This window comes from Sebastes fasciatus, chromosome 14 (genome assembly GCF_043250625.1).
Source record: "Sebastes fasciatus isolate fSebFas1 chromosome 14, fSebFas1.pri, whole genome shotgun sequence".
NCBI classification, from domain to species: Eukaryota; Metazoa; Chordata; class Actinopteri; order Perciformes; family Sebastidae; genus Sebastes; species Sebastes fasciatus.
In genome coordinates this window covers 2,226,496-2,246,126 of record NC_133808.1, presented here as the reverse complement: position 1 = coordinate 2,246,126, position 19,631 = coordinate 2,226,496, and the positions used below count along the sequence as shown (strand labels likewise).

The window sequence follows — 19,631 nt, the reverse complement described above, 5'->3', positions numbered from 1 at the left end:
GTCTGTCTCCCACAAAATTATATTCCCATACAACTAAACTGCATAACCAAAATACTGGGTTAGGCTTAGTAATTTTGTCTTAAATTTACGTAAAAACAAAACGAAAACACAGGAAACGACTGCAACCACATGTCTCTCGGGGGAAAGTCCGGTGTTTGTTGCCCACCAGTAGTGGACTTTTTCTCATTTTATACCTATTATCATTCAATAAAATTTTAATTCAATGTATTTTCATTCACAGTTGCTCGTATTTGTGATACGTAAAAGACAAACGTAATCCGCTACAAAATACATTTCCTTCCAAATGTAATTGAGGATGCAATTTAGTTGTGTGGGGAAGGAATTTTTAGGGGAAGGGGCTGGCCTGTGCTTATAGAGCTAGTGTTACAGTATCATAACTTTCATTATAACTCACACAGGCTCCGCCCTCTACTGGACTCTATGGGTACAGTGCGTGGGGCCTGATAAATGCCTATAACATTGGGGCAGTGGCCTAAAGGTTAGAGAAGAGAGCTGGAGACTGGAAGATCGTCGATTCAATCCCCCAGACTGGCAGGATAAATCTGGTTAGGGAAAGTGAAATGCAGCGCTTGCCCCTCCTTCATTGCCACCACTGAGCAAATCATTTAACCCCAACCTCCCCCTGAATAAATAAAGGTAAAAAAAAAAAATACATCGACCCAACCACACTGATCCCAATCGGCTAGTCGCTGCGGCTCACCTACTTCTTTTTAACCTAGGCCGCCACAGCGGAGACGTAGGGGGTCAACCCAGGTAGTACGCAACTGAAAGAAATAAACCTGTTCCACTGCAGACCGTTGCAGTTGTCCACCTGTGTGGATCGTTGCATCTGCTGCCTGCTTGACACCCACTACTACCATAATTATTATCAGCCTTTTTATTATTAGTAGTATTAGTTATATTTCTATTATTATTACAGCTATTAATTCCGATAGTTGTATTATCACTATTGATTTTTGTTATTAGTCCTACTTGTATTAGTTATTACAGCTGCTGTGCTATTATTGTGGTTGCTGTACATCTCTCTTCCCCCACACCTCCAACCCTTTTTCCTGGCCACAGCACATACCAATGCAATGCTCTTGGTGGGATCTCTTGTTGGGTCTGTAAACTATCGAGTACTGTCTAGACCTGCTCTATATAAAAAGCGTTTCGAGATAACTTTTGTTATGATTTGACACTATATAAAAATAAATTGAATCGAATTGAATTGAATTGTCTCTGCTGCTCAAAGTCAAACTTTCTGCTCTATAAAAAGGGACTGTAGTTGTTTGCATTGATTTTTATTTTATAAAAGTGTATAGTACTGTAATCTATCCTTTAAATACACACTCACAAACATCTTTTGCACGGACCGTGGCAAATGTGGAGCTCAGACCACATTTTGGCCAGGATGGAGACACCGGGTGAAACTAAGACATGAAAGGACGGTCCTGAGGGAGTAATAAGCAGAGCGAAAAGTTTGAAGTGACAATTTTTCGCCTACACCCGATGATGCGCTGAAGGAACTGTGTAGAATAATTAATCAAAACAATACGTTTGATGTGCACATAAGCACGGGGGGTTCTGTGGTTATTTTAATTTATTATCATTTATATTTTTATTTTAAACAGTCTGATGCTGGTTGCACAAAATGTAACCAGCGGATATGCCAAGTTTGTGCGTAATTGTGGCTTGACAGCAAGCAACGTCACTCTAGTTAGAGAGTGCAGCGAGGTGCGCTGTGCTGGCTCTCTGCATATATACTTATCTTGTGCGCACACATTAATTAATGAGTGGGACAGAACATGATTAATGTCTATGGAAGTATAATATTGTTAGTGTGGTGAAAACCAGGACTATTGAGTGTTTTACAGATATTTGTCGGGATTCGGAACACCTAGCTTGAGACCGGGACAATCCTGGACAAACCGGGACGTCTGGTCACCGTACAGTGAGGACAAGTTACTGTATGACAGGACAATATACTGTAAATCATCTAGGTTAGCTAAGCTAACCAACTTTATTTAGCAACTTGTTCATTATTAGCCATATGCTACTGAGAACGAGGGTGCTACTTGGGCTTGTTGGAGACAGTTTGTTGGTGGTACTTGGCATATCACGGAGGAGTGTGTGCTTTTCCAGCCTGACTTGAAAAGAAAGTCAGACTGGCAAAGCCCTGTGTCCTCTGAAGAAGACTTGTGTTTAGAGTGTTCAGGCTCAACAGCTCAGACATACATCAGACAACAATCTTCCTTTGTCACCCAACATCATTCGTCTAATCTAAGGCTGTGTTCAGACCCCACTTTTCCATTGAGACCAGTGCTACTGTGTATTGGGAGGTACCACACAGAGGGCTCCTTCAAAAACAGATTGTGTTGCAACAAATGTGTTGGATTACTCCACAACATCATCTGGCAACACACTGTGTTGGATAAATATGTGTAAGTGCAGGCACATGTTGGAAAGCTGTCAACCATCAATTTCCCTGTTTTTTGCCCTGAGGAAGCATTCAATTAACACGATCTGAAAGCTTTCCAGACAAAATACAACCCAAAAGAATGCCATCCCAAAAATGTACTAAGTAGAGAAAAGATAACAAAAAGATGTAATTATTTATGGAAATATAGTTGGAATTTAGTTGTGTTGTATATTAACACACCTATAATTTGTTTAGTCTAAGTGAAAGCTATTGTAGATAGAAAAGATACATTTAAAGGTCCCATCTTGTAAAAAGTAAGATTTTCATGTCTTTTATATTATAAAGCAGGTTTAAGTGCTTTATAAATACTGAAAGTATTATATATATATATTTTAAAGTATCAAAGAGCTTAATATACAGAGAAATACACACAGCCCGTATTCAGAAATTGTGCATTTCAAACAAGCCGTTAGGATTTCTGTCCATTTGTGATGTCGCAAATATACAATATATAAATCATTACACGGTTTTAAACGTAAACTTTCTAAATGTGTCCCAGTTTATTTCCTGTTGCAGTGTATGTGAATGTCATCAGCTGACAGGAAGTAAACATGGACCCAAACTGTTGCCAGGCAACGCAATTATGTTGCAATTCCGTTGAAATGCACTAAAACGGAGCATTTCAGATATAGGGTAAATACAGGTATATTCATGCAGACAGTATGAGGAAAGGGGGGGAAGGACGATAAATAACTCCAAATTTAGGCTAAAATCTGGTCACAAAAAACTGGCATGGCCATTTTCAAAGGGGTCCCTTGACCTCTGACCTCCAGATATGTGAATGTAAATGGGTTCTATGGGTACCCACGAGTCTCCCCTTTACAGACATGCCCACTTTATGATAATCATATGCCGTTTTGGGGAAAACCCATGCAGTTTTTGATAACATTTTGTGTTTTGTGTGTTGTAAATCCTCAGAAACACACTCATGCAAATGATAGTTAGGATTATCAACCCCTTCAATACATACTCTGTGTATTATTAATTACCTTTGTATGATGTGATTTTTAATTTTTTTTTATTTTATTTTTTAGAGGGTGACCAGCGCCCCCCAGAAGGTGGTACCCTAGGCAACCGCCTCTAAGGCCTATGCCTTAAACCAGCCGTGCCCCGAGGCGCACGGACCGTGGTGGAGGCCTTGCTGTTGCCTACAGCAACCATTTAACTGTAAACAAATCACTACTGACAACTTTCAGAGTTCTGCTGTGTCCCCCTGCTGTGGTCTAAAGAAAAGATGAATTAATTGGGTTTAAATTTAATTAAAGTTTATTTTCACAGCTCACTATTAAATATCACATTAAATAATGGCTAATTGGAATATGAGCAGAACCTGCCCAGCCCAAGCTCTCTAAGGGTGCTTTCACATCAGGGACCCGGGCCCGAATCCGAGTCCACTTGTCCCCAAAGTCCAGTCCGATTGATTAGTGTGAACGCTCCGTACCGTACCGTACTCGGGGCACAGTTCGTCGATCCGTACCCGAGTCCACTTGAAAAGATGGTCTGGAGTATGGATCATTTGGACTCGGGTACGGTTCACATCAGGTGTGAAAGCCAACCGTACCAAAACACGGAAGTGGACCGCTATTTAACACGAGTAACGTTAGCAGTTAGCGAGTAGTTTTGAAAGGGCAGGCTTTTTTGTATACATACAAAACTGTTTCATATCTATGTCTGTATCTGCGTGCATCATTGGCCGTACCAGAGTTGGTGATTGTTGGAAAGACTAATGACGACAGTATTGGTGAGTTTTATTTTGTTTCTGTCCAGTTTGAATTAAGTGTTTTATGATGGTCCGCTACATACAGCTGATGATGATGGTACGGAACTAATTAACTAATGTGAAAGCTGAGTGGAGAGGGGTGGCTATTGTACTCGGGCACGGTACGGATTAATCATACCCAATGTGAAAACGCCCTAAGAAGACGAGGAAAAACTCCTCCAAAATCCTGAGGCCAGATGGAAAATGGGAAGAAACCTCGGGAAAGGCAGTTCAAAGAGAGATCCCCTCTCCTCGAACGGCTGGGGGTGTTACAGGATCTGCAAAACAAAGGGCAAACAATGAATAATAACCATCCATCATCTGTAACTGCTTATCCTATCACAAGGGGGCTGGAGCCCATCCCAGCTGACATTGGGCAAAGGCGGGGCACACACGCCGGTGACCTGTCCATGGTCGCCAGCCTGTGATGGCCTGGCGACCTCACCAGTCTATCACAGGCTGGTCGCCTCGGTTCCTCACGTTCTTCTTCTGCCAGCCTATCACAGGCCGGTGACCTCGCCAGCCTATCACAGGCCGGTGAGCTCGCCAGCCTATCACAGGTTGGCCGCCCCGGTTCCTCAAATTCTCCCTGTCAAAGAGAGAGCATGCAGCATTAGTACTTGGATGACTTCAGTATCGTATGGCGAGGACGTGTGTGTTCCGGGTTGGTTTATCTGAGCCATGGGTGATGCTTGAGCTGCTCCAGGGTCAGGCGCTGTTTGGGGTCTTCAGTCAGACAGCTTTGCAAGAAATCCTTGCAATCTGGAGAGAAAGAAGGAGAAGAAAGATGAAGGTGACAGCTGCAGAGCTCTATCAGAATGTGAACTAAAATGAACAGATTAGGCTGTGTTGACTTGTTTGTGTATGTTTTTGTTACTTTTGGACAGCCTCTGGCTGAATCTCAGACTGTTTTTGAGGAACGAGAGGGTCTCAAAAACTCTGTATCGGTGGAGCGTTTCATACAGGACCACTCCCATCTGCCACGCTGTGGTGGGGCCGGCCCTGTAGCGGTCACTATTGTACAACTCTGGAGGGATGTGATTAAAGGTACCTAAAATATACAGACATAATGATGAGACCGTGAGGAGGAGGAGGAGGAGGAGAAGGAGCTTTCTTTAAACGTAAAAGTCACAGATGGGCAAGTTAGTGAAGAGCAGGAGTAGAAGCTAGACATCTTACCGTAGAATTGCTGGTAAGTGGAGCATCTCTTCACGAAGCAGCTCAGTCCAAAGTCAATGAGGCGAACTCGCAGGAGGTCAGAGCCGGTCTCGATCAAGATATTTTGCACCTTGATGTCCCGGTGAAAGATGCCCTTATCCTGAAGCTCAATTGCTGCATCAACCAGCTGTTTCAGGATGATCTGAGAAACAAAAAGAGAGAGATGAGTGTTCGGAGAGTAGGGTGCCTTGGCATTTCTTCATGGCTGTTACTCAGTGGGCTACCTCCGAGTCTGAGAAGTGACGCCAACGTGGAAGTGTAATTACTTTGGTGAGTACAATGTACAATGAAGAATAGAAATGATGGTCAAAATAAGCCCTCCAGTTCCTGTACAAAGTTTAAAACACACAAGGATCCTCCAGCAGCTTACCTTGGCCTCTTCCTCTTCTAAGGAGCCTCCCTTTGAGCAGATGTACGTGGCCAAGTCCACGCAGGGGACTGGTCTCTCCAGCACCAGGATCAGCTCCTGTTCCAGATCATACCAGTCCAGTAGGGACACAGGTGCCGAGGAGCCCGCTGAGCCACTTGTATCGGCCGCCAGTTTCAACATGACGGCCACCTCCACGGAGAACGTATTCCCATGCTCGTCCTGAAACATCACAACAAAGAGAAGGATGAGGGAGAGAAGCTCCACAGAAGAGAAGCAGGATTCATCCATAATACAACCAATAAGAGAGTGCCGTGTTGAATACGGCAGAACTTAACTCACCACGTGTTTGATGAACTGAGTCTCGCTTGGGACGTGTTTGATGGCAACCTACGAGACACAAACTTTGTTAGCACTTCCTGTCCATACTGTGTATGTGTGTGTGTATGTGCAAAAATGTGTATGTAATACTTACAGGCAAATTATCTGCTTTGCGATAGCCAGCAAACACAGCACCACACCCTCCTTCGCCGAGCTTTTTCTGTTGTTTGTATTTGGCCTTGAATGCAGCTAAAAAGACAAACAACATTTAGGTTTAATAGAGTTGCGAGGAGCATTAATTACATGTTACTTAAAGGGGACATATTATGCTCATTTTCAGGTTCATACTTTTACTTTGGGTTTCTACTAGAACAGAGAAATAGACACAGCCCGTATTCAGATATTGTCCGTTTTAAAACAAGCCGTTAGGATTTCTGTCCATTTGTGATGTCACAAATATACAATATTTAGACCATTACACGGTTTTAAATGTGAAAATTCTAAATGAAACGTTTATTTCCTGTTGCAGTGTATGTGAATAACATTAGCTGACAGGAAGTAAACATGGACCCAAACTGTTGCCTACCAACGCAATTCCATTGCAATTCCCTTGAAATGCGCTAAAATGGAGCATTTCAGACAGAGGGTGAATACAGGTATATTCAGGCAGACTGTATGAGGAAAATAAAGTTTTTTTTTAACATTACAGCACGAAAACATGTTCTTGTAGAAACACAAAATACAAGTATGAACCTGAAAATTAACATGATATGGGACCTTTAACATAAAGCCAAACCCGACATGTATCACTATCTACTGACCTCTTTGCACATGTGCAGGCAACTTTTGTGTGGTGTAGAGTTTGGTCTTGTCCTTGGTCTTCAGGTTTTCTACAGATGAAAAGAAACAGAGGAACATCAGCTTGTTGACAGTCACAGGCACTAACGTGGACAATAAGTCCTCCAAACTAAATGACAACACAGACCGTCATTCGGTGACTTCCAAAGTGACACATGCGTCTTTTCTGCTCTGCCGCCTCTTAGTTAAAGGACTAGCTCATCATTTCTTTTCACACTTTGCTATTGTATATAGTATGATATTGTTCTTTTATGTTCATATTTAATATTTTCTAATATAGATGATGATGGTATACTCTCCCAACAGCAGTTTCACATGATCAGCTTACCTCTCTGAACGTCCTCTGAAGAGGACGGTCCTTCTCTGTCTTCTCTGGCTTTCCTCTTCAATAGTCTCACACGGAGATTATCTTGAGAGGAGTCTGGGTGTTCTCCTTCAGAGACCCTTGTCCTGTGCTGCCCGAGGGTCTTTGTGTAAGGACAGGCCCTCCTTTGAAGCCTCCTAGTCGTCCTAGTCCTATCCATTGCAGGCGCTGAACTTAGTTCTGACTTGCTGCTAGGGAGCTCTACAAATTTGAAAAACACTGGAACAAATTGAAATTGTAATTTTTATAAATGTATTTCAAGGTTTTAACTCTGAATTAGTGCTTACTCCTAAATAAGTCATATTAACATGAGTGACTGGAGTTTTCACTGACCTTAACTTGTTCCAAGAGCTGGAGAAGAGAGAGAGTTGGTGTCCTCTGCAGAGTCTTTGTTAATGATAATGTTTCTAAGAAGTTTCTAACACCACTTTCAGAGCAACGAGATGTTGAGTCTGATTGTGACCGATTGAGTCTCAATGTGTCAGAATGTGGCACTTTGTGTGTGTTCTGAGCTTCTGAAGAATTGGTGGTGTGATGTAATAAAGGCATCACAGCCAAGTGTTCCGGAATATGCAAATCAGTGTGTTTCGAATAAATTGTGTATGTGTATATATTTGAATGTATATATTGAATATATATTGAATTCATTAAAGGCCCCATATTGTAAAAAGTGAGATTTTCATGTCTTTTATATGATAATATACTATATATTTTATATGCTCAATATACAGAAAAATACACACAGACAGTATTTAGAAATTGTGCGTTTGAAACAAGCCGTTAGGATTTCTGTCCATTTGTGATGTCACAAATATACAATATTTAGACCATTACACGGTTTTGAACGTAAACATTCTAAATGTGTCCCAGATTATTCCTAGTTGCAGTGTATGTAAATGACATCAGCTGACAGGAAGTAAACATGGACCCAAACTGTTGCCAAGCAACGCAATTCTGTTGCAATTCCGTTGCAATTCCGTTGCAATTCCGTTGCAATAAGATAAGATAAGATAGGATATTCCTTTATTAGCCCCACAGTGGGGAAATTTTCAGTGTACAGCAGCAAAGTGGATAGTGCAAAAGTGAAAAGAGTAAAAAAAGAGCTAAACAAAGTGTTACAAAATATGAACCATTTAAATAGAAGGGAGTATAAAAATAAGAGCAGTATATACAGTATTGACAATAAATGCACTAAAACAGAGCATTTCAGATGGAGGGTAAATATAGGTATATTCAAGCAGACAGTGTGAGGAAAATAATGTGTTAGAAACACAAAATACAAGTATGAACCTGAAAATGAGCACGATATGGGACCTTTAAAGTTTTAATTACATTGTTTTCATGGAAACAAATTAGTGACAAATTCTAAAGGGCTGAGATCATTTGTAAGAAAGAAAAAATGAAGATTTATAGGTCAATCAATACAATTTTACACGAGGCAGTGGAAATGTATTTGTTCGTACACCTCTCCTAGATACCACATAGGCATGGCACAAGGTCAGCCATACTGTGGCACCCTGGAGCAGTATTTGGGGGTTCGATGCCTTGCTCAAGGGCGCCTCGGCAGTGCCTCGGAGGCGAACTGGCCCCTGTCCAACTACTGGTCCACACTCCAGACTGTACTTGGTCTGTGCAGGGACTTGAACCGGCAAGCCAAGTCCTCATGCATTGTTAGTTATTTAAAGGGCGAGTGTGAAGTGTTGGCGGCATCTAGCGTCGAGGTTGTCAATTGCAACTCCTCCTGTGTGCCAAGTGTAGGAAAACTACGGCGGCTGAGGCCAAAATGCGAATGGCTAGTGCCAGGAAGGGGTTTCTTAGAGTTGCTTAGATTCCTAGAGTCTCCAAAAGTAGAATGGGAGCCAGAGCCTTCAGCTATCAAGCTCCTGACACCCTCTCCACATTTAAGAGTAGGCTTAAGACTTTCCTCTTTGATAATGCTTATAGTTAGGGCTGGCCCAAGTCTGGCTCAGGCTGCCTTGGACCAGCCTCCCAGTTCTGCTGCTATAGGCCTAGACTACCGGGGGGCTTCCTATGACACACTGAGCTCCTCTCTCCTTCTGTATATATTAATTTCCTATTCATTGTTACTAACTTGATTTCTCCCCCGGAGTCTTTGTGCTTTCTCATCTCTCAGGTATCCATGGATCAGGGTTACACCTGGATCTGGATTACACCTGGACTGTGGTTGCATCTGCTGCCGCATCTGCTGCCTGCTTGACACCCACTACTACCATCATTATTAGCCTTTTTATTATTAGTATTATTAGTTATATTTCAATTATTACTACAGCTATTAATTTCCGATGTAGTTGTATTATCACTCTTTTACATACACCGCTATTGATTTTTGTTATTAGTCCTATTTCTATTAGTTATTACAGCTGCTGTGCTATTCTCTCTCTCTCTCTCTCTCTCTCTCTCTCTCTCTCTCTCTCTCTCTCTCTCTCTCTCTCTCTCTCTCTCTCTCTCTCTCTCTCTCTCTCTCTCTCTCTCTCTCTCTCTCTCTCTCTCTCTCTCTCTCTCTCTCAACACAACCGGTTGAGGCAGATGGCCGCCCACCCAGAGCGCAGGGAGTTTTTCCTGGCCACAGCACATTGCAATGCTCTCAGTGGGATCTCTTGTTGACTCTCTAAACTATAGAGTACGGTCTAGACCTGCTCTATATAAAAAGCGTCTTGAGATAACCCCTGTTATGATTTGACGCTATATAAAAATAAATTGAATTGAATTGAAATGTAGAAACATGGCGGTGCAACATAACGAACTCCGTGAAGGGGACCCGCTCCCTGTGTTGATATAAACGGCTCATTCTAAGCTAATGAGAACACAACTATTCTCATTTTTAGGTGATTATACACTAAAGACAACATATTTAAACATACTTATTCATATTATATTCCATTTCTGCCAATAGATCCCCCTAAATGTTACACACTGTTCATTTCATTGATGTGTTTTGCAGTCTACAGTCAAAATGAATCAAACTTCTATATTTTCACACATTTATTTGTTAATTATGAACAAAAAGTACTTTTACTCATAACATTGTTTGGTGGAGCAGTGGCTAGTGCTGTCGCAGGTTCGATCCCCAGTCTGGGCAGGGCCCTTCTGTGTGGAGTTTGCATGTTCTCCCCGTGATCGCGTGGGTTTCCCATGTACCCCCATCAATGTGCCAAATTAATGTATGGATCAATGGTCCGCTGTAGCGACACCTAACGGACGAACAACAACATTTGAATATGTATTTGTTATCCATTAGCTGCTCATTATTTAATTTCAATACTACTAAAAGATAAATATCTTAGGTTCTGCAACCAAAGCCCCATTTGTTCTAGTCCAATCCGAGGACACGGCATTCATTTTGTGCTAATGTTTCTTTCATGGGCAATATTTTAAATTCTCTGGTACATAATTCATCCGTGCAGGGATATTTGTGATCAGGATATGGAGATGCTTAATCTGGATGAGAAATCAACCATGACGTGAGAGCAGTGTGTGTGAATGTTAATGCCTTCACAGGGAGACAATAACATGTTAATGTAGCTCAAGTGAAACTACACAGGCAGTGAGGGGAGTCTATTGAGATCAAGAGAGTCATGATGTAGCCTAATCACCCCAGACCTCTGATCTTTTATTGCCATCTTGTTCATTAATGGTCTCGGCAGATATCATGCAAACGCGATGTGTAAAGGATTAAACGCTAAGATTATTTACCATAAAGCAGGGCTCATCCCTGAGGACACCGAGGTGAAAAGACACAGTCTAGAAATCATTGTCAGTGTCTCCCTTCACCTCCCCTTAAGCTCTAAAATCAAGATTGATGATGTGCATGATGCGGGAGTACAATGGCACCCCATTCTGCACTCCCTCCTTGTCTAGGAGTTTTCTTCTAAGCAGATTGCACGCTGTGATATTCAAAGTGACACTCAATTAGCTGTGCACTGGCAGTGGGACACAGATTGATAGGATGGCTTTGTCCCTGAATGCAAAAAGACCTCGATCCAGATATTGTCTTTGGAGTCTCACAAGCTAGATTATTTCCCATAAACATTAACCAGAGATATGTGAAAGGTGAGCTCTATGATACTAAATAAATACAAATGTGTTGTCAGAAAGACGGGATACGTCTCTTTTGAATTGTCTTCTTCTAATTCAGACTCAAACGTGCTTTTCTTGAGCATCAATCACTCGTGAAGCATTTGAAGGAAGGAAAGGTGAGCTACTATTTGTTAGTGTTTATCAGCAGGGACATAGAGTGGATCTATATCATTCTGGTCACACGCTTCATGCAGAAGCTAATGCCCGGTACACACTACACGAGAATCAAGCCCATTTTGGGCCCGATTCCTCCCTCCCTCCCTCCCGACGACCGTCAGCAAAGCCCCGATTTGTTGATGGTTCAAAGGATTATCTTTCCAGATGTTCCTGTGGTGTGAGGTATGTTAACAGTGTATTTTACATTCCCCGATCGGCTCGGAAGTCCATCCTGGCCGCAATAACTTCAAATCGTAAACATTCAATATTTCCGATTGGTTATCCTGTTGTGTTTGGGGAACCCCGAGGACAGGCGTTGAAACAGTCACGTGAGAAAGAACGACAGCCAATTGAGAACCAAGCTGACTGAAGAAGGAAGGACAACCACTGTCGTAGTCATGACGACCGCGGCTAATGCAAAACGCAAAGTATAAAGTAGTAGTAAGATGGACCTCAGAAATGGAAGACCAGCTTGTTGATTTGTGGCAACAACACAAGTGTTTAATGGTCTCCATGACTTCATCCATCTATCCTTCAGGAATTTTCAGTACAAAGTAGTGCAATAACTGACATCGCTAATTCTTCCTTCTCGTCATCCGCTATGTTTGTTTACACTAAAGTCATGTTTGATCGCAAGAGATTTTGCGAGATTTACGTTTTTTTTAGAAGAATAGGAAAGAAAAGAAAGAATAGCTTCTTTTTTTCAGTCTCATTGAGTTTTAATAGACCTTTCTGAAAATGTTATGTTTTTAGAGTTAAACAACCACTTGTCGAAATGCTTCCCTTTCAAGCTTTGCGTGAACTTCATTTAAAGGTCCTATATTGTAAAAAATGAGATTTTCAGGCCTTTTACATTATAAAACAGGTTTAAGTGCTATATAAATACTGTTAAACTATCAAGACGCTCAATATACAGAGAAATACACTCAGCCCGTATTCAGATATTGTGCGTTTGAAACAAGCCGTTAGGATTTCTGTCCATTTGTGATGTCACAAATATACAATATTTAGATCATTACACGGTTTTAAAAGTAAACATTCTAAATGTGTCCCAGTTTATTTCCTGTTGCAGTGTATGTAAATAACATCAGCTGATAGGAAGTAAACATAGCCCCAAGCTGTTGCTAGGCAACGCAATTCTGTTGCAATTCCATTGAAATTCCATTGAAATGCACTAAAACGGAGCGTTTCAGACAGAGGGTGAATACAGACATATTCAGGCAGACAGTATGAGGAAAATAATGTGTTTTTTGAACATTACAGCATGTAAACATGTTTTAGTAGAAACACAAAATACAAGTATGAACCTGAAAATGAGCATGATATGGGCCCTTTAAAGGTTCACTGTGAATTCAAATCCACCAGGTTTGTCTTCAGCCAGCACTTGAAGGATTACCTCATCCACTCGGCGAGACAGTAGCACTTGGCTGCCCAGGTCTCCAGAGGGAAACTACGAGTGGCCAGTGCTGTAGCTGCTCTTTAATACTATAAGCATAAAAAAAAAAAAAACTTTCCCCACCCACGCTCAGGGCCATAAATTAAAATATGAGTCTTTATTAATTGCAGTGCCTCAGCTGTTATTTGTCACAGTAAGTCCTGTGTGGGGCAAACACAACACATATTGAAACAGAGTAGCGTAGCACAAGGCTGCAATTCATAATAAGAATATGGACTATTCCTTTGCTCAATAAAACTGGTCATGGAGATTAATACTTTAATACTGAAACTAGGGCTGTCAATCGATTAAAATTAATCGCAAATTAATCACACATTTTTTATCTGTTCCAAATGTTCCTTAAAGGGAGATTTGTCAAGTATTTATTACTCTTATCAACATGGGAGTGGACAAATATGCTTGATTTATGTAAATGTATGTATATATTTATTACTGGAAATGAATCAACAAAACAAAACAATGACAGATATTGTCCAGAAACCCTCACAGGTACTGCATTTAGCATAAAAAATATGCTCCAATCATAACACGGCAAACTGCAGCCCAACAGGCAACAACAGCTGTCAGTGTGTCAGTGTGCTGACTTGACTATGACTTGACCCCAAACTGTATATGATTATCATAAAGTGGGCATGTCTGTAAAGGGGAGACTCATGGGTACCCATAGAACCCATTTACATTCACATATCTGGAGGTCAGAGGTCAAGGGACCCCTTTGGAAATGGCCACGCCAGTTTTTCCTCGCCAAAATTTAGTGTAAGTTTGGAGTGTTATTTACCCTCCTTCGCGAAAAGCTAGTATGACATGGTTGGTACTGATGGATTCATTAGGTTTTTTAATTACATTTGGTGCCTTTATCTTTACAACTGAGTCCACTAAAACCTCAGAAAAAGATTGCGTTAAAGAAGTTAAAATGTTAAAACGTTTTAAATTTTAAACAAATTTGCATTAACGCGTTATTATCTTGTTAACTTTGACAGCCCTAACAAACAAAACATATTGTATATGTGTTTTTTCAAACCTTGAAGGAACAGTGTGTAGCATTTAGGGGGATCTATTGGCAATATAATATTTATTATATATATTATATGTATATATATATATATATATACGTATATATATATATATACATATATATATATACGTATATATAAACTGGGAAAAGAAAGTTCAGAAACTTGTGTTTGGTGGATTATTTCTCAGTTGTTACAATGCTAATTGGCATTGTATGTTACATTGTTGGAAAGCCTGTTTATTTACCTTCACAATGATGTCCATCTTGTAAGGATCATGCATTTGTGGGATGAGCAGCACAGCTGATTATGTGGGTAGTGCCCAAGAAAGATTTGCCAAAATGCTCTTCCAATGGTAAACAGTGTATTCTCATAAGGCTACCAGGAAGCCTGCAATGACTGCCCTTCACCGTCAGGCCCGTTTGCGCTGGTGTCGACAACACAGACAATGGAACCTGAACATGTGGGGGAATGTCATGTTCAGTGATGAGTCCAGGTTCTGTCTGCGAAAGTTGGATGGCAGGGTGAAAGTATGGAGACGACGCGGAGAACGCTATGCTGATTGTTGAACCGATGGAGTAACAGCTTTTGGTGGAGGCTGTGTCATGGTGTGGGGCGGCATCTCCCTCACTGGCAAAACAAGGCTTGTCATCATTGAAGGCCATCTCAATGCAGGGAGAAATTGGGATGAGATTCTGCAGCCAGTGGCGATCCCATATCTCCACAATCTGGGACCTAACTTCATCCTCCAAGATGACAACGCTCGCCCCCACAGAGCCAGGGTTATCACAGACTACCTCCACAATGTGGGAGTAGAGAGAATGGAACGGCCTGCCAAGAGTCCACACCTCAACCCAATTCAACACTTGTAGGATCAGCTTGGGCGTGCTGTACGTGTTAGAGTGACCAACACAACCACGCTGGCTGACCTGCAACGAATCCTGGTTGAGGAATGGAACGCCATCCCACAGCAACGTGTGACCAAGTTGGTGACCAGCATGAGGAGGAGGTGCCAGGCTGTTGTGGCTGCGTATGGATCTTCCACCAACTACTGAGGCTCCTGACAGTGTATTAAATGAATAAAGTGTAAAATAGCCAATATGTCATGTTTGTTCCTTGTTACTGATAGAGAGTTCAATCATCCAATCCACCAAACAACTCAAAACAAGAGTCAACACCAACAGGAGAATACACTGTTTACCATTGGCAGAGCATTTTGGCAATTTTTTTTACTTTAGTGTATAATCATCTGATAATAAGAATTGTTGTGTTTTCGTTACCTTAGAATGAGCCGTTTATGTCAACATACTGAACGGGTCCTCTTCACGGAGCTGGTCGCCATGTTTCTACAGTAGCCTATAACGGTCAAACCAAACACTGGCTCTAGATAGGCCCATTCGCGTTTTCACATCGGCCACCGTAGTTCTCCTACACGCTTGGCACACGGAGCTGTTTCAAGTGGTTTCCACCAAATCCTACACACTCCACCTTTAATACGTCTTTACCTTAATGAGTCCTAAAACTATTGCTTTTACAGATTTGTCCTCCTATGTATACAGCTACAATAGATGAGTTTGCATATGTGTATGCACATCATATTTATGTATTGTATGTATGTTCACGTATGTAAGTTGGGGCTGTCACCGTTAACACAAATTTGTTTTTAACGCCGCTTATTTCTTTAACGCATTAATGCAACTTGCAATGTTTAGGATGTAGCGGGCTCAGTTTTTAAGCTAGAGTGAAGATACTGGTATCATATGAAAGTAGAAAACTTAAGGCGAGGAAGGAACGAGGAAAAACTGTCATGGCCATTTTCAAAAGGGGTCCCTTGACCTCTGACCTCCAGATATGTGAATGTAGATGGGTTCTATGGGTACCCACGAGTCTCCCCTTTACAGCCATGCCCACTTTATGATAATCACATGCAGTTTGGGGCAAGTCATAGTCAAGTCAGCACACTGACAGCTGTTGTTGCCTGTTGGGCTGCAGTTTGCCATGTTATGATTTGAGCATATTGTTTTATGCTAAATGCAGTACCTGTGAGGGTTTCTGGACAATATCTGTCATTGTTTTGTGTTGTTAATTGATTTCTTATAATAAATATATACATACGTTTGTATTAAGCAGCATATATGTCCACTCCCATGTCGATAAGAGTATTAAATACTTAACAATTCTCCCTTTAAGGTACATTTTGAACAGGTAGAAAATGTGCAATTAATTTGCGATTAAATATTTGAATCATTTGACAGCCCTAACATAAGTACATGAGCAATAATATGCTACTGTAATGTACTATACGTACAAATTATTGTACTAGCTATGTAGAATTTCCTGTAAATACAAAGCATGGTAAGCTCAAACCATGTATGCCTGTATTAATTCAATTAAATATACAAAAGCTACATGTGATTGGACCTTTCTAGCATTAGCTAAACAGTCGTTGAATGACTATTTCTTACCACTAAGCAGTAAGCAAAATACTGCTGGTAATAAAATACAAAAATAGGTGTGATGGCTGCACTACACGGGGTACCATTTAAATGACATGCACTTGATAATGCCAGTTTTTACTAAGAAAGTGACACCTTGATAAGATGAAACGCAGCACCCTGAGGACACCTGTGAGAGACAATTAACTCGATTTCCAGTGCCATTCATTAATCGCTGACAGTTTGTCAACCTCATTATGTCAATTTGCAGGATGTTCGTGCAAACTGCATGTGGTGGAATGTCCAGGTGCCAAGCCGCTTCTGGTCACCTGTTCGAGCTTTGTTGTTGGGACTGTAATTAAGAAGCCCATTATTTCTGATTAGCGCTCCTTTGCATAATTAATGAATAGGGAGCTATGTCCAGATGGCTATTTCATCAAAAAACATTACTCTTCTTGTTGAGCAGGACCTTCAAAGTGAAACAATAAGTTCAACATATTTTTGAGTATAAAAGCATAACAAGTACTTGGATGTTTCAGGCACTTATTGCCAAATTATATAATCCTCAATTTCTAGCAAAACCACCAAACTTTACAAAAGTGGTAAGAATAACTCTTCTCCTGTGATCATGTTTGATAGGAATTTGCTCGGTGCCAACGTCCCATAGCAACATGATACAGACATAAATGGAAGACAACCAATTTCAGTCTCATTCAGCCACTTTTTCCTCGGCCTCCGTTTTCCTCCTCAGCCCTTTTCTCTGCAGTCTGATCAAAACTCCCAGGAGTCCACACTTGACCTCAACTCTGTTAACCCTGACTAAGCTCAGTGGCAGTTACTGTTTTATGACCTGAAGAAAGCACCAACTTTTCCTTCAATCCGCGCCGAAACTAATTAAAGTTGGGGCAGAGGAAGCGTCTGGCGAGGGAGAGAGTGAGACGGAAAGAATGAGGTTGAGTGAGTGATGTTGGGAGGGGAGAGATTAACAAGTGCAGGCAAGAGCACTGTCTCTCAGCCGCTAATCCTTAATGTCACAGATATGCGGTAAACTGGGGCCTTTGTCAGTTAAAGACTGCCTTCAGATCTACCCAACTCTTTGTCTGCCGCTGTGCATCCTCCTCCCCTTATACCCCTGTGCTGTACTCTGACTCCTCAAACTCCTTGGATCAGGGATAAACACGGGAGCACTCACTTTTCCAGGTGAGATGAAAGGCTGCTGGGGGTTGAAAGAAGCAGCTCATGCAGCCTGAGATGGCTTGCCACAACACCAGATGGATAAAAGAGCATGGAGAAAGAGAAAAGCGGGAGGTGTGTGAGGAGGCTCTATTTTTCCCCTCAGTGTTTACATGTCACAAGGTGACTTCGACAGATTTGTTTCACGCCTTATTAAAAAGTTCCACTTTATCCTGGAGAAGTTGCAAAGTTGATTTTCTTTGTTTAAAAGGGTGTGTAACTTTATGAAATGTTAATCTTCATACAAAGTGTTTGTCGGATCCAACAGCTTCCGAAAGCTCCTCCACACACACCTTGTCGACGTCAGAAACAAGGTACACCCTGGACAGGTCTCCAGACTATCACAGGGCTGACGCATAGAGACAGACAACCATTCACATCTACGGGACATTTAGAGTCAACAGTTAACCTAACCTGCATGTCTTTGGACTGTGGGAGGAAACCTGAGCACCAAGAGAAAACCCACGCTAACACGGGGAGAACATACAAACTCCACACAGAAGCCAAGGCGGGTTTCAATCTGCGACCCTCTTGCTGTGAGCCGACAGTGCTAACCACTGCACCACCGTGCACCTTGTACCACCATTTTAGTAACTTACTGTATCAAAACCGACAATCTCACACAATCACCCCACACAGCGATTGGCCAGGTGGGCAGAGGTGTGAAAGTTGGCAGGGTTTTAACCTCTATCTCTGCATCAACAAACATTGCAACAGAAAATACAAAGGAACTCATTTAAAATATTTATGTTGCCAAGTTTGAAAAGGTCTATATATATGAAGTGGTTGTAGTCACCGTGACGTCACCTACTGGTTTGTCGACTACAGTTTTGAAGCCTCGAGTTCGGCATTTTGGCTGTCGCCATCTTGTTTTTTTTTTAACCATCAGTGACACGAGAAGGTGGAGCAAAGTACAACTGAACGCTGAATAAGACATTTTTAGGCGACCAAAAACGTTATAATTAACTTTCATGAACTGAAAAAGTTGTACAAAAAGAGGGACAACTCCCAGACTGGACAACGCCGTGGTAGCGACCTGTCAATCACAAGGTAGCCCCGCCCTAAAGCATCCCCTGCTTTATGGTCTATTTGACTCTAAATGGGACCATAATTTACTAAATGAACATCATGCTGTATTGAAAAAGACTTGAAACTAGAGATTGAAACCATAAACTCATGTTTACAATGTTTACTGATGTAATAAATCAAAGTGAGAAGTAGGCTCATTTTCTCATAGACTTCTATACAATCAGACTTCTTTTTGCAACCAGAGGAGTCGCCCCCTGCTGGCTGTTAGAAATAATGCAAGTTTAAGGCACTTCAGCATTGGCTTCACTTTTCAGACCCAGAGGTTGCCACCTGCTCAAGACCAAGTCACACCAGATAGTGGTAAAGCAAAATTTATCCAGGCGTTTTTGCAAATGGTGTCCTTCTAGAGGCTTACAGCCCGGACACACCAGGAACGTCAGGAGCGCGTGGCGGCTGCGTTACCTGGTGTTTTTTATTTCGGCGTCCATGTTAACAGGTTAGAGCAGCCACACTGCCCGCGTGAGATGCTCAGCTGCGTCTCTTCTAGAGAATAGAGGTCTCACCTATTTTTGATGCATGCCATGCGCGGTTCACAGCAACAACAGACAGTGAAAGTGATCTATTGACTGTATATTGACATCATACCAGCAAGATTACTACAGTTTTGATGTCCATCTGTAGAATATATTACAGAGATGAAAAAAAAAGTAAAGACTTTTTTAAATCAACACTTCCTGCTTTCATTTCAAAATAAAAGCCCTCAAGTGTTTTTTCTATGGACAGAATTCCTTCATTTGTTAACACAAGGCTTTTATTCTGAAATATGTGCCAGACAGTGTTCT

The 19,631-nt window shown here is 41.5% G+C and overlaps 1 protein-coding gene across 1 annotated transcript; it reads right to left on the bottom strand.

Annotated features, from left to right (window-relative positions):
* Positions 1-4,681: 4,681 nt before the first annotated feature.
* On the bottom strand, positions 4,682-7,859 carry LOC141782078 (serine/threonine-protein kinase pim-1-like). The gene is made up of 9 exons (XM_074658118.1): positions 7,703-7,859; positions 7,334-7,588; positions 6,969-7,037; positions 6,302-6,396; positions 6,169-6,216; positions 5,830-6,048; positions 5,421-5,601; positions 5,119-5,292; positions 4,682-5,003 (listed from the first exon to the last, which is right to left on the bottom strand). The coding sequence occupies exons 2-9, from the start codon at positions 7,527-7,529 to the stop codon at positions 4,912-4,914; spliced, it is 1,074 nt and encodes a 357-aa protein (XP_074514219.1). The 5' UTR covers positions 7,530-7,588; positions 7,703-7,859; the 3' UTR covers positions 4,682-4,911.
* Between the last annotated feature and the right edge of the window lie 11,772 nt (positions 7,860-19,631).

Bases quoted from the DNA above. Each gene is read 5' to 3' on its own strand.
- LOC141782078 (XM_074658118.1), bottom strand. From the start codon at position 7,529: ATGGATAGGACTAGGACGACTAGGAGGCTTCAAAGGAGGGCCTGTCCT. The intron at 7,038-7,333 runs GTAAGCTGATCA...TTTCATCTGTAG, and splicing joins TTCAGAGGACGTTCAGAGAG to AAAACCTGAAGACCAAGGAC. The intron at 5,602-5,829 runs GTAAGCTGCTGG...TTTGTTTCTCAG, and splicing joins TAGAAGAGGAAGAGGCCAAG to ATCATCCTGAAACAGCTGGT.